Here is an 18,625-nt window from a genome sequence, read left to right on the forward strand (position 1 = left end):
ACACACACACACATTTTTGTCATAGTACCCCCAAGAATTTAAAACTACTTTCACATGACTTGTCAGGTTGATTGGTCTCTCTATATTCTCCTTAGGTGTGCGTGTGTGTGTGCCAGTCTGTCGCCAGTGTGTTGCCCTATGACAGACTGGCGACCTGTCCAGGCTGACCCCTCCTCTTGCCCAAAACGTTCACTGGAGATAGGCACTAGCAACTCTCCAGACCCCACTAGGGACAAGGGAGTACCGAAAATGGATGGATGGATAGTGTGTCAAGTAGAGTTGTACTAAGGTATTTCAGCTTCTCAAATACTGTAGAATTAAACATGAGTGAATGGGTGGATTTTTTGTGAATAATTTCGAGTAGCACTCCACAGAAAAATCTGAGTAGGTGAGAACTCACTGTGATTTCTTACTATCCCACATACTCAGTATTTCCCACCATAAGTCTACCTGATCTTGCCGTTTAACAAGTCTACAATACTTGTTGGTGACCTTCACTTACTGTTCTGGTTATCAGAGGACCCTGAAACTGCTAGCAACACCATCACTTCTACCAAATTTCACCTTAACTGGAGCACTCCTTCTGGCTGGCAATTCATGGGTTAGGGGATTATATTTGGCTGTTTTTTGTGTGCATTAAATTTAGTCACAGAAGCTAAACATAATTTGACAGTTTTTCTATAGCCAAACGGAAATACACTGTGGTTAATCAGTTTTTATTGATCAAAAGCCAGATGTAGCCAACATTTTTATTGATGATTTACTCTAAGAGGCTTCTGGGCAGCTGAAAGTACAAAATGCAAATGTAGTGTCCTGCTGAGTAGCAGATGATAATTTTATCATTGTCCTAGATTTCCTCACTCTCACTTTCCTTTGAGGCAAGTGACCCAGCTCATATTTCTTTAGATTTTCTTTCCACTCTCTCCAGCCTTCCTTTGGTACAATTACAGTAAGCTTGTGCTCTAGCATAAGATAAAGATATTTTTCAGGATTGTTCTTTTTATTATTTTTGCAAGTTTTGAATGAAAAGGGCAACACTCACCTGAGGGGCTGCAATTGTGAGAGCTGTGTTGGCTAGTTCTTTGTCCTGAGATTTTTCTCGGGCCAATCGAGCAGCATCTTTAACATCCTTGAACTTCTCTGAAAACTAAAAAAAAAAAAAAAAATTCAAACAATTTAGTTAATTAATTCAAAACTATGATTGATGACAAATCACGGAAAATGAGAGGACAGTTATACTTGGTTTGATTTTTGTTTAATATACCTGATGCAACTGCTGCTCTGTGGCAAAACCCAGTCCATAGACAGTATTGGCTCTGCTGTCAGCCCACTGGCCAAACTTCTGAGATGTCTTAGTAAATGTCATGCTTGGTGTAACAGTGCAGTTGATAATTGCCTGGGTATGCAAAGGTGATAAGTCAGGTTAAGAACCTGAGATTCAGATGCAAAAACAAAAATGGTACAGTCAATAATTCAGTTCAATTTCAATTCAGTTTATCAATTTATACCAATTAAAAACAAAAGTCTTTGCAAGGCATTTTACAAAATTGTTTCTGGTTATCAATCAATACAGTTAGATTCAGTTTCCTATTAAGTTTGGTAAAATGTTTTTGGTTTCGGGAAACCCAGACTCTTTGAGTCAACGATTTGCAGCAATAACACTTTATGGAAAAACAGATGGCTGTGGACAGCTGATTGCTTTAAGTCTTTAACCTTAACATGTTAAATCTGATTTCCTGTACACTTTGGTCTTTATTAAAACCTATGTAAATGGCAAGAAAGTAAGGTGAATTTTATATTGCTGGTTATATACACACACAGGAAATTAAAACTTTTTTTATTATTATTGAAACCTGACTCCACTGCACTCTGCCTCAATCCGATTCACACGTGGCACTGATATCCATCCTCAGCAGCCAGTCATGTCTGGAAATCACTTAAATATTAGTGTGAAAACACTCAAAATGTTTTAAGGGTGTTTCCCTAAGGAACTTCAGGGGTGGCCTGGAAAACTTATTTTTATACCTGGATTTAAAAACTGAATGTAGTTGGTTCTAAGAAACACTGAAGGACCACTCTCTGACTTGAATTGTCTCCCCTTTTTGGCAACATAGTGACTCTATCATTATCAGCTAATATTAGCTAATTTAAATAATTAGAACTGCTATCTGAGATGATATTCTACAAATAAGACTAGTTTGGCTAAATATTTAAAATTAATTCCTTTTCAGAATTGTCAATGAAAGGGGTAATTTTTTTCACAACTACCAGGGCTACAAGAACAATCTTCTTCATCTCTTCACACCGGACAATTCATACTTCATTTTAACACAAGGGCAAAATTCCTGGGAAGTCTTCATTGGTGCACTTAACTGAATAGTAACCTGAATTTAACTGCATTATTTGGTAACTAGGATCAAATGGAAATGTGGTGGCTATGTCTGTATGATTGAAATTAAATGGACTTATTTTGCCAATTACTTTGAGATGATATCCATCGTCATTTGGTGCTTTATCAATACATTTGATTGAATTATAGATCAATATCTACGTTTAAAATGAATCCCAATCTCTCTGCTCCATCTAAGGTGGCTATAAACTTTGGTGCCATTAATAGCAACCAACTGACCTTCAAAGATCCTATTGACTACGTCACTCAATCATGCTGCTTTGCATTGTTAGACATAGGCTTCACAAACACGCCACCCAGCTCCTGGTGCAGTGCATGGTGATCTCAAAACTCAGCAGATGGTTCTAGAATGGCACCACATACCGTCTTAAACCATTTGTTCACTGAGCTCCCTTGTCTACACTGCATCAAATTCAAGTAATTGATGTTAGCATACATTATGTTTAAAGAAGTGACTCCTATATGTTTAAATGCTCTTGCAAGGGCTTATATCATGACTTGGCTTATATCAAGGGCTTATATCAAAGTAATTATCAGCTAGCTGTGCCTACACAATGTTTAAGATAATCCAGACGTTTTTCTTGCATTATTCCACAGTGGTGAAATGACCTAGCAAATGCTACTAGAACAGAAACTTTCCTGTCTAACTTTAAGAACCTTATGAAAACCTAGCTCTTCAGAGAGCATTTACTACTTTTGTACCAACCCCTCTACCACACAATTCCTGCACTTCCCTTTCTACTTGTGCTCTGTTGGTACACTTTCATCCCTGAAAGAACCTGGCTGTCTGTCTTTTTATTAGGTAGCTTATTGTTAGGTTTGATATAAACTTTGTTGTCATATCCTCATTTGTAAGTTGCTTTGAGTGAAAGCATCTGCCAAATACATAAACATAAACATATTCTACATCTTTACTTCTTGGACAATGGGACTGTCCCCAGAAACACTTACCTGAACAAGAGGAATGCAGGGTCATCTCAATGTATGTTTAGCAACATCATATTAAATGACATAACTGCCTGGCATTAATAAGTTTTAACATACAAATATGATCCATATTTGACAGATTCATTAAAATCAATGTATTACCTATAGCAATCCCTTTGGAGGAAACAGCATCTACACCTGCTTAAAATGTAAAATAAATAATAATAATAATAATAATAATAATAATCTACCAGGGAAAATGATTTGCAGAAAAACTTGAGGTACACAGGACAATCCAAACATATAATCAGACTATACTGACTCTTCACTGAAAATAAAAAAATAGATTATGATCAGCAGCCCTTTAAATTCTATAGTAAAACAGCCCTAACAAACTTCATATTAGCTGTATTCTTCAATTCTGAGAAACGCATACACTAATGGATACGAGAAAACTCCACTCTCCATTGGAAGTTAGTTTCCTCTTTAAATGCCCATAACCATGAAATATTACATTCAGAGCAAGACAGACAGATTTATGTCTATATAAAGAATGATAAATGCCCAGCAGAAATTTTCTATACCTACATACAGTTTTTGTTTATTAATGTGGAAATAGTCATACTCTACTCCTGAAGGTTTCCACATCATCTTTAAGATCACCATCCTGAAACAGATTAAAAGTTCCAGAGCTTTACTCCCTGTTTTACCAACCATAAGAAATGATTATGTAAACTCCACATTTCAGCTGTGACATGTTTGGCATAACCTCCTGGACAGCCAGAGCAGCACTGAAGATTACTGTGGCGCCAGAGAAGAGTGTTGGCTACAGATCATCATCCCACACTGCCCTCTGAGAGGTAGAAATATGGGTCATAGTAGGTGCTAAAAAGACCCTCCCCCCAGTGCCTGATGTGACCTCTTCCTCATAATCCAAATCCCTGAAGGAAAGGAGCTCTAGAAGCTCATATGCTGACAGGCCACCCATGTCACCAGACAACTTCCAAGATCCAGCAAAAAAGTCACTTTATAAGGATATTACCATGACAATTTTCTTTTAATTATAGTGTCTTTAATACTCACTTTGGTTCCACCCACACTAATAATACGATAGGCATTGCGATTGGCATCATAGAAGAAGGACACTGTCACAGCATGCTTGCTAGCAGGTATCCAGTTCCTCTTGGTGGTGGGATCAATCTGGAAAACATGGGCACGAGTGCTGAATATCGGCTGCTCCCTGGAGAAAGGAAGACAAGAAGGATCCTGAAATTGTGAAGAAAAAAGAGAAAAGTTTTGCGAGCCAAAACAAAAAAAGTATAATGCACAGAAAGCAATGTTGGTAAGAGTAGTAAAGCAATTGCAAAAACCTTCTGACATCCTCACTTTTTAGCTTAAGAGAAAAACTTAATATATGTGTGTGCATTGGATCAGACCCTTTTCCCACCCTGTCTTTCCCCTGGAATTATTTTTCTACCACTCACCAGCTGTACAAAGGAAGCTAGCAAATAATGTTGTTAGCTCACTTGAATAATGTTTAGCTTCTCACTCTGTACAGTCTGAGCTGCACCTAGAATGGTTTGGAAAAAAATATTCAATATATAAATTAGGTACAAAGCTACAATGTTTATGGTGTTGATGGGTTGTTTCCTCATTAATATGAAAAACTTTTTCAGTATTCCCTCATGAGCATTTATTCATGCTGCTATCCGTAACCCCAACTATTTTAATTCTAGGTCGTATAAAAAGACATTTATCGCATTCATATTGATTCAGTCAAGATGTACATTCTAAATGTACAGTTGAATGACAATAAAGTCTGTCTGTCAGATTTTCTGACTATTTGGATTCAGTTGTGTATACAGTTCCAAAAAAGAAAGATATCAGCAATCATCAAATTACCAATTTTTATGCTCAGCAGTCTGAGAAATAATATGAGGAAACTGCAAGTTTTTTTTTTTATCCCCCAGTACTTGGCCATCGGTTCAAAAAACAGAAAACAAGATTTTAACAGAATAAACTTTTAAGATTTCTGGACCCTCTTTATGTCCAGAAAAGAGGGTGCCATTTAGCCAAAATCTGGCTAAATGGCACCAACTTTGGCCATAATGCATAGCTTCATGTTGTGAGAACATCAAACACTTGCCACGTATCATGCAGGGTGGTGGACAATAAATAATTTGCAGTTGTTTGTCAGGCACAAACATAAGCATCTTCTAACCATAGAGTCTTCAGAATCCAGTGTGACATTGTCTCTGGTATTTAAATCTTGGACCAAACTTGGTCAGCAACAGGACAATGATCTTTCTAAAATCTTTCACTTTTGACCCAAAATATTCAGTTGTCTCCTAGATATCCAACAATTGGATAGAGATTTATTTCAGCATAACAAGTTTAAAACTATGCATCCAAACCAATGGAAGAATGCCTTCACTGAAATATTTCTTTTTTATTAATAACCCAGCCAGAGTCCAGAGAACCAAATCTTCCCCAGCTCTACTAAAGGAGGGCTGAGGAAACAAGGTCCCCAGAATCTGAGCGGAGAACTTTTAAAATGTAAAGTGGGTTCATATTGTCAAGTCCAGGTACGGGATGGTAATAGACTCTTACCAAAGAAGACTGAAAGCTGAAATATAATCAAAATTAAATTTAATAAAATAATAAATTAAGGTAATGCAATATGGATATTACACCTTTAAAAAACAGATTTATTAGATGTATTCACCTTTAAATTCAATCACTGGGTTAATGTCCCATTATATGCGATCAAATGTTTTAATTAATTTATCATGATTTAATTTTGCATCACTAAACCCTGGTAATTTAACAGAGGTGGGTACACTTTTCACTGAAGTTGTAAAAACTACTGCATGATGAGCAGTGGTTTTCATATGTTTCTGTTTTTGATAAGTAATGACATAATGTAAAAATGTTATGTGCTGCTGTTAATCTGAGGTCACTTAATCAACCAGATCCATATAGTTCTTCTATATCAACCTTCCACCATGACTGATGATTTATAATTTCTGGCTTGCTTAATCAGATTACTTGTTTTTTGGTTTTTAGTTACTCTGGCATAATAACTATATATATGCTTAAAAAAAAGATAAATAATTTCTAATCCGTTTTAACAAAGTAAATTGCTAAGAAAAAAACATGACAGAGATGATGCTGCTCATTCATTTTAGTCAGCTATCTAGTTGATGTGCTGAGCTTAAATGTGTAATTACTGAAACCAGGACACTACTTCAGTGCAGGATCTTTAAATGATTGGGTTTCTCCCAACAGAACTGTGTTATTTTTGCCTGTCAGTGGGCATTTATAGACAATCCCATAAGTCAGAGCTTTATCCAAAAATCTTGTGGGTGGAGTAGTCATTCTACAATTGGAAGATTGTAGGTTTAATTTCAGCATCCTCCTACCACTTGTCAATGTACTCCTGGGGCTGGCACTTAACCCCAACCTGCCTACTGATCTGCATATTTGTTTGTGAGGTGAATGTGGCTCTCGTGTAAACCATTTTGAGTGGTCATATTTATGACCCAAAAGTGCTTTATGTTGGCCACCTCATTCTCAGTGGTGGCCAGTTCTGCTGCCAGTGGTTTGTGTGGTCAATTGGCCACTGGGATGGACAGGTTGTTGGCTAGACTGTGCTGAGGGATATAGAGATGGAGTTGGGTTGGAGGCTTTGGTACCCTGCATCTCTCCCTGGCCTTCTCTGGACCTGGGCTGCTGCTTCAGTTCTTGACTGCCAATCTGAGAGCCAGAGCTTTCTGCCCCTCGCTGCTATTGTGGGCTGAGTGCTGCAAGGTTTCTACTCTTCTTACCATTGTAACATATCTGCAATTCCAAGTATCAAGTTAGCACTCATTCATCCACTTTGACACACATACTCTGACTTTCACACCAACACACCTATGCAAATTGTCTAGGGGGTTGATATTTGTACAAACCGTTAACCCCATGTCTTAACAAGTTGTTAAAACAACTAATCTTTAACAAGTTGCCGTGTTGCAAAACCACATTTTGTTAAAGCAACTTGTCTACTTTGATGTCAGATAAACCCTGATATTATGGACATTCAAGCAATTAGGATAGCATTTCCATGTATCGTTTCTGTAAAGCAAATCTGCCCTGATATATGTAGGCAATGGGCTCCTCAATATGGTGTTCCTGAAATTCTGCATCAGGGCAAGTGGGGAGAAAAACACGAAAATTAAAGTGATTGATTTCTTAATTTAAAATTTAAAAAATATTCTTTGAACAGCCATGACTATGAATTATCTCAAGATTATGGGATTAGACCAAAGAAAATGTTCAGTAAAAGTGTCATTTTGATGACTGATTTAGTCAGAATCAACCTTCGAGTTTGAGGGGGGTAAATAGAACACTGCTAGATTCAGTTTGAAAGCAAAATCATCAGAATGTATCTGATTAATCTAACACAGAGAAATATTCATCAGAATAACTGTTTTACTTCAGGGTTCACTCATTGCAGTTTTCTGGTTGATCTCCATTCTTCCAAAAGCCTGACCTGCCGAATCAGAGTTTTGCAAATATGATCTTTTTTGTCTGAAAAGTTGCTAAATATTGTACAAATTTGATTATTTGGCAACAGTGTGATGACTACTGTCGAACGCCCACCTGGTGGGCGGGTCTGTCGGTCAGTCAGCTCTCATGGCACAGCAAAAGAAGACATTGACTGATTTTCAGACCTATGTGGAGGGAAAGATCAGTGGATAGGATTGGTTTCACATAGAAGTATCGGCTGATCACCCATCTTCTAAAAATAAGGAACTCTTGAGCGATTTAACAGTGTCCCCTAGTCTCATAGACATACCTGTTGTCTCCCGTTTTGACCGTATTTTATACCCTGCTACCCTTCTCTCGGCGTGCTCCCGTATTAGTATCCTTGCCCCCCCTCCCCACCCCGTCCACACACACACACCTGTCTTTCTCTCTCCGACGGCAGCAGCGGACGGATAAATGTTTTCCGTACTGTCAAGTCCAAAACTTGGTAGGTAATTTCTAAGGTATGGATTGCAGGGCTTTTCATCCTACATAGGCAACAAACCTCAAGATTTAAATCTGCTGAAGAATCAGGTCACTGAGGTTCAAAAACTTTGTTACCTTTCTCTGTGGTGAGGAAACATCTTAGAAGGTGACCGGAACTCCTTTGCTGTAAAAACAAAACAGTCAGATTTAGTCTGAGGAATGGAGCAGGTTTACAGTCTTCAGTTAAATAGAGCTCTAGTTTGTTCTCCTCGTGCAGGCACTATTACACTTACCCCATTTCGTTTGGAAACCTTGTTGAATGTTATCTAACAACTATAGCCGCCGCTGTCAGTCCGTCTCCGACTTTCAGTCCAAGCCACCAGATACTTAATCCCGCTTTATTCTCTGGGTTAAAGCTTCAGTGCCCGGAGCTGCTCTGCCGTTTAGGTGTTAGTACCCGCTGTCCACGGAACAATCACACTTCCAGCTGACCTCAGTGACTACAAAGCCCACACTCCGGATCAGCTCTCAGTCAGGTCAAACAACACACATCCGCTCTCTGCTTTTCCTCTTTCTAATTCCGTCCTGTTAGCCGGAGCTCTCAGGTTTCCTGCAGCAGTGTTCAGCTCTTTATCCAGTCAGCGTCGGAGCGCCCGATAGCCGTGCAGCGTCTGGACTACAGCCTCTCCAGCTGCATGTGTAAAGCAGCAGAGCAGGAGGAAAGTGTGTCAACCTGCCTGCAGCCGGCGCGGCGCGCCCCCGTGTGCTCGGGCAGCTTTGTTTGAGCCAAGGTTTGACGGCGCACAGGAGAAAAGTCACGCCCTCCAAAAGCTACTCAGGCAGCCCATGTGGGACATCACACACCCTGCTTCTCCTGAAATATATTTGCTAATTTGTTCAATAAAACAAGAGCATCATGATGAGAGTAATCAAGAGAAACTTTATTCGTCATGATTAGCAGATTTTAAAGAAGCAAAACAAAACTGGTTTAATTCTTAAAAAAAAAAAAAAAACAAACAAAAAAAAAAACGGCGAGGGATCGTGTTCTGTTCCTACTAAAACATGCAGATGTTACTTGTGGAAGTAAGTTACTGTGTGATCATTTATTGGTGGTTTTTAGGATCAATCAAACTCAAAACACGGTTGAAAGTTTCATTACCTGTTCATGAAAAAGATGTAATGCATTATGAGAGCTAGTAAGTACATTTGACTCAACAGGATTTAATTCTAAATCGGATGTAATGTCAATGAAAGATACTAAATAGTTCATTGCTGTAGAATAAAAAAAACCCCGGCAAAATTCATAAATTCTTTAGGCTTGTTCAAGAGTTTAAACTGATATTTAAGACAAACATCAGGTTGGCTAACTGATAGCCTTCAGTGCAAAGATGACTAATCGTGTGGTCAAAAGGTTAAAAAAATACACGTATCACAAGTTGAGCCAGAGTGTAATAGGAATTTACAAGAGTAAGTTTCACTAATGCTGGGAAATGACACACTTTTAGTTAACTTTTTATATTTCTGGGAAAACACAAAAAGGAAAACATTGGGTCAGAGAATAAATAAAAAAGCTCATTTAATAAAAAGTCAGTCATTTTTAACTATAACAGATCTCAACCGATTAGCACTTCATAATATCTTTAATCTTACAGCAGGATTAAAGCTGCAGTATGTAACTTTTACAAAATTATGTTGTTTTTCACATATTTGTAACATTTTAACATGTGACGTATAATAAAAGGTTGAGCTTCTCCAACTACCTCCAGTGCTCTTATTGCCATCCAAAGAAAAGCACTGCTTCTGGTCAGAAATAATGAATAAGAGCCAGGAGGAGGGTCTTAGTGCTGTCAATCATCCTCATGTACACACTGCTCAATATGCTATTGGCAGAGAAACAACTTATTACTGAAAAAAACATTCATTCGCCAGCAGTGGCCATGCTAACTAGCCTGATCGTTCATGGCAGGCTCTGTTGTGGGGAACCAGCTGTAGCCTAGCAGAGAGTAAGGGTGTGAGCAGCCATTACACTGCTATGATTGACAGCACTGAGACCCTCCTGGCACTGATTGGTTCTGAGTGGCACATTTTCTGGTTAGAACTTGGAGAACTGGCAAAAGGAAGAGGAGCTTCACAGATTATCTTTATCATATTATACTGTTACATTACTGGTGATAGTTTTTTATTCTTGTTCGTCAGGAGATTATACATTTGACATTACATACATTTTGCAAAACTTGCATAACTTCTCCAATTTTTTCCCCTTAATGAACAGAAATCACCATACTGACATACAAATGAGAAAAAATGAACAGATAAATACCTAAATAATAAAATAATAAGGGGGTGGGAGGCGGCATTGTCGAGGTAAAATGTAATAGTATTTGACCTTTTTTATTAAACTTAATCACATGATGGGTCAGTTAAATCATTCTACACATTATGAAGGGAAAGATTTTATGTATTCCATAAAAGGCGTCCACCTGCGAGTAAATTTTGCTGAACTGCCCCTCACTGTTAATGAATTTTTTTTGTCTTCAAAAACGTTACTAGTTTTAACAAATATCTAAAAAAACAACAACTTTTTTTTAAATAAAAGTTACATTCTGCAGCTTTAATGTTGATCAAGTTTGTCATGGTAGAAGATGGAGTTTGAAGACTTTGCATTGTAATTTATTTAAAGTCAGGTTTATGTTTAAAAGCATGAAAGAAAATTTGTTCTCACTTTTTCCCCTACACATCTTCATGCTTTTCTCCTATTCAGGAACTTTAACTGTGGAAACCTCACTGCATGGTTTTTGGCGCGAGAGGAATCTCAGTAAAGTACAGTTCACTTAACTTGGTTTAACAGAAGGATAATTAGGAGTTCAGAATAAATTGAACTGCTTTACTAAGTTCAACCAGAGGGAAAAAATGACACTTCCAAACATTTACGGTGCCTATTTTTGTATTACGGTACTAAGATCTGAAATTATTGGGGGTATTTTTATTCAATTCTAATATAACCACCTGTTCTTAAGCAGACATGCTCTGAAACATGGCAAGATACACTAGCAAACATCTCTGAACACACTTCTTTAGGAAGCTGTAAGATTTCTCAAAGTTAAGGAAATAAAACGGGTGACCCGTGTGTGTGTGCAGCCTTAAAAGGTCACAACTCTGCAGCACAGCAGCACAAACACTTTTGAGCCCACCTGAAATGCCAAATATTTCTTCTAGATGCTTTGTTTCAAGCGTTGGGTTTAAAAGAGTTGCCATAACGACTGCTTCTGGAGTTATGTCTCCATTTATTTTGTCTCACTCCACCTCCCAGAAGATCCCATGTTGGAGGAGTTTAGTGTGAGACAGATCTTCTCCAGCTTTTGGTGCAAGATTCCAAGTCCTCTCCTGGAGGACTTCAGAGGTTAAGGGACACAATGACATAACTGTCCCCTTCACACTTGTCCACCATCATGTAGACCTGTCCCACTCCCTGACCAGTTGACGGACCTCACTGCTCTGAGGACGGCGGCTTCCTTTCTGTACGTCTTCACCTGTGTGCAGCCGTGCTTCCTCATGCCATGCCAGTCTCCTTCTCCTCCCGTCCAGCTCTACTCCCATTTTTGCTCTCACTCTTCTGATTGGTTGGTTTCTCACGGTCTCCTCGTCTCTCACACAGCGGTGCTTCGGTTGTAGCAGTGGAAAACGGGTATCCATGTTTGTTCCTTTTCTATTACCCGGATTAAAATACGAACAAACCAAGCTTCAGGCAGGTCTCTGTTCCAGCAACCTGAAACACAAACACACATAACATGCTAGTTAGGAAATATGAAATTAATTTTAAAGCAAAATAAAAAACTTTCATAAGTCATTACAAAAGAACAATCTTGTGTTATTTGCTGTGATTAACAGTAATGACAGAATTTGATGCTTCTCACATTCTAGTACTGGGACAGTCCAGTCACTCCATGTTGGTAGGCCCGTTCCCCCTGGTATGTGGAGTCCTGGGACAGAGCCACATCAAACTGGGACTTGAATTCATCTCCTAGGTAACTGTCCTAGAATGGGACAAGTACATCAAATGGTTAGTTTTTAAAATTTTCAATGCTGGAAGGAATTAACCATGTATACATCAAAACTCTTCCTGGAAACAGGGAAATGAACAAACCTCAGTTTGTTTCATGTACAGTGGAACCTTAAAATATAATTTTAATTCATTCAAACAGGCAGCTTGTGTCTTGAGGAAAATAAAAGTTTCTCCGGATAAAATAATGAAATTTAAAATTGTTCCGTCCAACCCTCAACCACACCTTTGCCAAAACATCCACAGCACTAAAAAGAAATCACATTTTTAGTATAATAGTTATCCATCTTTTGCAGCAGCATAAGTACAGATGAAAAAAATAAGACAACGAACACAGTTTCTTTGAACCATCTAAATGTGGACGTGTTTTAAGGTTATATTCACACAGCAGACAATTTTTTTATTATTCTTTACTGTTGAGGTATTGAGAAAATTACAAGGGCAAAATTTCAGTCTGATCAGATACAAAATTTCTTCTCTTTACATTTCCATTTACAAAAACAAAACAAGATGGAACAAGGGGGTATTATTTTGGAAAAACGTTACTTTTATGTATATAACAATAAGTAAATTATAGAGCAAATAGACACTCTCCGAAGAATGAACCCTCTCTTTTTTAATTCTCAACAATCTAGGATTCTTGCATATTCTGTTTTGTTGACATACAACACTCATTTGGATCACAAGATAGTAAACTTGTTCAGTTGAAAACAAATTAAAAATGTTAATCTTTCCATCTGATAGATTTCATTAGCACACTATCCATTCTTCTACAGTGGGAGGCAAAAGGTGGAGCCAGCGCCTGGTGACAGTTTTTTTTTTTACAAGCTGTAATTAGTATTTGAAACAGATATTTTGTGTTGTCAGATAGGGATTATGTGTTACCTAGAATAAGGATAGCGAATTTATAAGGTATTCTTATTTTCAAGATATTTTCAATATTTTTGTGCATTTCTATCCAATAATGTCTTATAATTGTACAATCCCAGGATATATGCCAGTGGTTGGGTTCTGTGTTTCCACATTGCCTCCAGCATTTAGGCTCCCACCTGGTACAAGAAATTTTCTGTTTCAGTGTTATAAAAAAATCTAAGCAGGCATCTCCAGTTAAATTCTCTCTATGAGTACAAATTGGTACATCTCCAAACGGTCATGCAGTAACTGTGTCATTCTTCTTCTGTGATTCCATCTTGCTTTCCTTTTCCCAATTTGTTTTCAATTGGGAAATTGAAAACAAATTCAATTGGGAATTGAATTTCCCAATCGCACAGTGGGAAATTCAAAACACTCATAAACACATTTCTGAGTGTTTTTTTTACTCATAAATCCCTTGTATAACCGTGATATAATACCTTGTTTTGGATTTTGCCTGATATGCTGTTAGTATTTCTGTAAGTACTGGTTCCTGCTCATCTGTATGTCTAATAATTTCCTGATTAAGATAATGACGTACTTGCAGGTATCTATAAAAATCCTGTTTCCCCAAGTTATAACTTGTTTTAAGTGTTTTAAAGTCTTATTTGTTCTTTATCCATTAACAAAGATGAAATATAAAAATAGACTTGTAAATCAAAACATATCAATGGCCAAGCCGGCAGACATGCAGAGATGGCCATTTTATCTTAGCATACAAGAAATGCATAAACCACAATAAAGGTGACAACATGTCTAAAGGAAGAACAATTAAACAATTAGGAATGAAAGAAGGGACAACATAGAGAGGATTGGTGAACATACCTGTGACAGTTCAGGCTGGGAGAGCCCGGGCTGGCTCATCTGGGAGGGCTGACTCATGCTGATGTGGCCTTGTGTGAGGGGCCCCTGGGAGAATGGCTGGGAGCCCTGGTCCTGGCTAGCCTGGCTGCCAGTCATGTGACCTCCGTGCTGAACTCCGTCTATTCCCACGTCTCCACGGTTTCTTTGACGAGCACCTCGAGTTCCACTGCCGCCTGTGCTGGCTGATTTATTCTTCGTGCTTTCACCACGACCTCAACATAAGAATCAGGTAAAGTGATTTGATCTAAACAATGCAGTTGGCCATGACTGACAGAAACATTCCTCTCACCTCCAGAGGGGCCGTTCAGCTGTCCTAAATAACCAGGTGGAGGGATAGGAGGCATCACAAGGTTGATGGGAATAGGAATGTTCATGGACGACATTGGACCGAGTCCAGAGCAGATCATACCGATCTGGTCATGAGTCTGGAAGTACACGTTGGAAGGTCGGCCTGTAGAGGGAAACAGTGTGTTTATCCTTCTTTCAAATGACTTCACAGTATTCATGTGTTTTTAGTACTGGATGATGTGACAGAAAACTTATCACGATATAAGCATTTCATGTCAGTCAGTATCGATAATTGATATTGATAATTATCAATTCATTTTATGTTTAAAATATCTGAAATACTGCCAAACAGGAGGCCTGACCTACTGTGTTTTATCCAGTTTTCATTCCATGTTTTTTAAGCCCAGTGGCAAAAACCTGAAACTGCTGCTGTGCAACTTATTCAATAGGTTGTTAATAGGTAACTAGTGAGTGAGTTAGTTGATGTCACCAAAATTGCTTAGCTAAGAGGTTGAGCATCTAAAGCTCAGTCGGTCCTCGAGGGCCGGCATCCTGCACGTTTGAGTTCTCTCCCTGGTGGCAGGAACAACCTCCTCAACAAGTCAATGTTCTTCTTAGGCTTCTAACGAGCCATCATTTGATTCAGCTGCGTTAAACCAGGGAGAGAACTAAAACCCGCAGGTTGCTGGCCCTCAAGGACCAACTTTGGACACCCCTGATCAAAAGCCTTTTTTCTGCTTATATCACCCAGAATGCTGTGCAGCTCTGGATCGGAGTTCAGTGAATATTCTATATAGGGCTGTGTAAATGAATATTTTAGTAATCGAGTAATCTATCTATTATTCTTACGATTAATCGAGTAATCAGATAAAAAAATAAAATAAAATAAACTATTGGTAAATCTGGTATAACACCGGTGTTACTATCAGATATCAGCCTAATTTTTCATATTTGAGCTTCCCTAACAGTTACTTTTTTGTAGTTTAGAAAATTAACCTGCAACAATAATAGCTCACTTTCTAAGTTAACCTGAAGAAAAGTTATACAAAAATCTGAAATTATATTCAATTTAATAATAAAGAGGCAGGCTCACAAATGCGTATAAAAAAAATGATCCAGCTTTTAGTTTATGTATTCATCTTCAGTGAGTTTAATAGATGAACTCTCTCTATGGCTATCTGCAAGCTTCATTACAAAGACTTGAAACATGTGTCTAGAGGAAATAAAATCTTGTTTCACCAACGGATACATGTTCTGATGAAATGAGTCACAAGTTGTAGCATGGATATGTGGAATATCTTGGCTATCTCCTGACTTCAAACCGAAGTCAACATGTTCACTGGTTTTATTGTCAGATGAAGACAGACTCAAAGTTTTGCATTCAGTTTATTTCTGTTCATCCTTGTGAAGCTTCTTGTGAAATTAAAAACAGAAGCCTGCAACAGGTGATCTGAGGTACATCATCTCTCAATTAAAAACATGCAAGGTCAGGTTTTCTGGTGGAAAATGTTCTGAAATGTAATGTCTAATCATCGAAATCTTTAATATGTAAATACAATTCTATATCTGCCACCCCAGAGCCTGGACAATTAATATCCAAGTATCAACAACTTTTGAACATTCCATTGACAATGAAGGTGTGTGCTCTGCGGGAAGAAGTTCTCACCGTTGCTGCTGCGGTCATAAACAGAGCCAGGAATCAGCGCCTCCCTGGCATCATACATGGCTGTGCTCATGAAGCGGCCACCCTTGGAACAAACAACATGTCCACTGTCTATATCTCACATTTGCACCCAGTTATAAAAGCCCTATCCAGTGAGGAAGCCTGAATGCCATGAACACACATTTAACTCACCGGGTTGATGGCATTGACCAGCTTCCGTGGCTTGTTGAACTGCATGAGGCTCTCTCTCAGGTTGTTCAATGGGCCTTCTACCAGAACCTTCTGCTCCTTGTAATAGTTGAGCAGGTGGTTCCACAGAGGCTGCTTGGAAAGGGCCTTCGGATTCCCCACAATGATCACTCCGTATCTGCATCACATTGGAGGAAATAGTAATAACCCCTACACCACATACAGGACAGGATGATGACATGATGCTACTAGTATTATTGTGAAGAAGGTCAAAGTTCAAGTGTTCAGTGTGAAGTGGTGGTGCTGTACCGGGCCCTGGTGAGTGCCACGTTGAGACGTCTGGGGTCATTGAGGAAGCCAATGCCCTGGTGCTCATTGGCTCTCACACAGGAGAGGATGATGAAATCCTTCTCTCTGCCTTGGAAGGCATCCACACTGGCGATTTCCACTTCCTGTTATGAAGCAGCAGTTTACCAACTCAGCTGAATGAATGACATTTCTGCTGGCTCAGGGAGCAAACAGTGGTAATTCAAACTTGGTTGTTTATGTAGGAACTTATGAACGAACGAATGAACAAAGGAAGTGCAAATGTTTTTGCTTTTATCCCATACATCATTTTCTTGTGCCCATGCTTATCCAGTCCTGAAAAATGATAAAAGCTAATTCCAGAATTCTGAAGTGAAAACCCAGCTGAGCTGACCTGGTAGAGCTTGGTATGGAGGGAGCCACTGAACTGCATGTACTGGACCAGGTAGGACCGCTGTCCTTCATAGGGAGTGATGATGCCAATCTGGTCGGGTTTACCCCCAGCCTTCAGTAACCTTGTGGTTATTTTCTCCACATTGGCAGCCTCAGTTCTACAAAGACATCACAGACATCTTAAAAAAAATGTCATTATTTCACCCATTAATTTTTTGAAGCGGTCCAAAAACATTCTCACCAACAATACAGGTAATTGTGATCCAGCTCTATTTCCGTCTAATGGCAGTTATTCTATAATCTGGAGCATTAGTGGCTGAAGCAGCTCTGTCTAGCTCCCAACATCTTCCTTTGTAGATCCTCATTCCTCAATTGGGGGCTATTTTTATATTTTTAGACATAACTAATGTTGATGTTTTTATAGGTTTCATAACTTAATACATGTACAAATAAACTGCAATTAACACAATGACTTACTAGCACTATATATTTATATTACGTAGAAAATAACACCTGACTAAAGTGGCAAAAGTCATCTTGTTGAAGCATCAACAAGCATAACTTCACTCCAGTGGTGGGACTTTATTAAAATCTTTAAATCAAGTTAATTTGAAGATATGTAATTAATAAATACAAATAAATCATATTTTAATCAAAAAAACATACATTGACAAAAACATTTATCATTCAAGAACCCTTTTTGCTGCTAAATTACTGAATGAGCTCAGAAACAAGTAAAAATGTTTGGTAACACTTTATTTGAAGGGGTGTACATAAGACTGACATAACTCCTGTCATGAACATAAATAAGTCTTTATGAATGGGTTAGGGTTAATTAACCCTAACCCTAATTAGCATATTGTGATAAAGTTAATTATTTTCCATAATGTCACGATAAAAATTAAACTGTCATATTTTAGATTCATTGCACACCAACTGAAATATTTCTGGTCTTTTATTGTTTTAATACTGATGATTTTGGCAAACAGCTCATGAAAACCTAAAATTCCTGTCTCAAAAAATGAGCATATCATGAAAAGGTTCTCTGAACGAGCAATTAACCTAATTAATCATCTGAATCAACAAAGTAACTCTAAACACCTGTAAAAGATTCCTGAGGCTTTTAAAAACTCCCAGCCTGGTTCATTACTCAAAACTGCAATCATGGGTAAGACTGCTGACCTGACTGCTGTCCAGAAGGCCATCATTGATGCCCTCAAGCAAGAGGGTGAGACACAGAAAGAAATTTCTGAACGAATCGGCTGTTTGCAGAGTGTTATATCAAGGCACCTCAGTGGGAAGTCAGTAGGAAGGAGAAAGTGTGACAGAAAACGCTGCACAACGAGAAGAGGTGACCGGACCCTGAGGAAGATTGTGGAGAAGAACCGGTTCCAGACCTTGGGGGAAGCAGTGGACTGAAACATCCAGAGCCACCGTGCACAGGCGTGTGCAGGAAAGGGGCTACAGGTCCCTCATTCCCCAGGTCAAAGGTCAAGCCACTTTTGAACCAGAAACAGCGGCAGAAGCGCCTGACCTGGGCTACAGAGAAGCAGCACTGGACTGTTGCTCAGTGGTCCAAAGGAAATTAAGGTGCCAGAGTCTGGAGGAAGACTGGGGA

General features: G+C 38.7%; 2 protein-coding genes across 7 annotated transcripts in view; both read right to left on the minus strand.

The window, feature by feature from the left end:
• Positions 1-9,106, minus strand: part of LOC106962277 (homer protein homolog 3-like) — a 42,640-nt gene extending 33,534 nt beyond the window's left edge. For 3 of the 4 annotated variants that reach the window (XM_015056587.1, XM_015056584.1, XM_015056585.1), the window contains exons 1-5: positions 8,626-9,106; positions 8,468-8,516; positions 4,421-4,577; positions 1,265-1,396; positions 1,043-1,147 (exon numbers count right to left, since the gene is read on the minus strand). In XM_015056587.1, the coding sequence (XP_014912073.1) occupies positions 1,043-1,147; positions 1,265-1,396; positions 4,421-4,577; positions 8,468-8,490 (417 nt within the window). In that variant the 5' untranslated portion in view covers positions 8,491-8,516; positions 8,626-9,106. The remainder of the gene's footprint in view (positions 1-1,042; positions 1,148-1,264; positions 1,397-4,420; positions 4,578-8,467; positions 8,517-8,625) is intronic. The other variant, XM_015056583.1, reaches the window with a different exon arrangement.
• A 145-nt stretch (positions 9,107-9,251) lies between these two features.
• Positions 9,252-18,625, minus strand: part of LOC106962276 (regulator of nonsense transcripts 1-like) — a 27,995-nt gene continuing 18,621 nt past the window's right edge. For 2 of the 3 annotated variants that reach the window (XM_015056580.1, XM_015056581.1), the window contains exons 17-24: positions 17,009-17,165; positions 16,618-16,760; positions 16,312-16,486; positions 16,123-16,204; positions 14,458-14,619; positions 14,130-14,380; positions 12,247-12,366; positions 9,252-12,106 (exon numbers count right to left, since the gene is read on the minus strand). In XM_015056580.1, the coding sequence (XP_014912066.1) occupies positions 12,250-12,366; positions 14,130-14,380; positions 14,458-14,619; positions 16,123-16,204; positions 16,312-16,486; positions 16,618-16,760; positions 17,009-17,165 (1,087 nt within the window). In that variant the 3' untranslated portion in view covers positions 9,252-12,106; positions 12,247-12,249. Of the gene's footprint in view, positions 12,107-12,246; positions 12,367-14,129; positions 14,381-14,457; positions 14,620-16,121; positions 16,205-16,300; positions 16,487-16,617; positions 16,761-17,008; positions 17,166-18,625 lie in introns of those variants that run through there. The other variant, XM_015056582.1, reaches the window with a different exon arrangement.

Source organism: Poecilia latipinna, unplaced genomic scaffold (assembly GCF_001443285.1).
Source record: "Poecilia latipinna isolate Pla-1442-1.1 unplaced genomic scaffold, P_latipinna-1.0 Scaffold1393, whole genome shotgun sequence".
Lineage (NCBI taxonomy): Eukaryota > Metazoa > Chordata > Actinopteri > Cyprinodontiformes > Poeciliidae > Poecilia > Poecilia latipinna.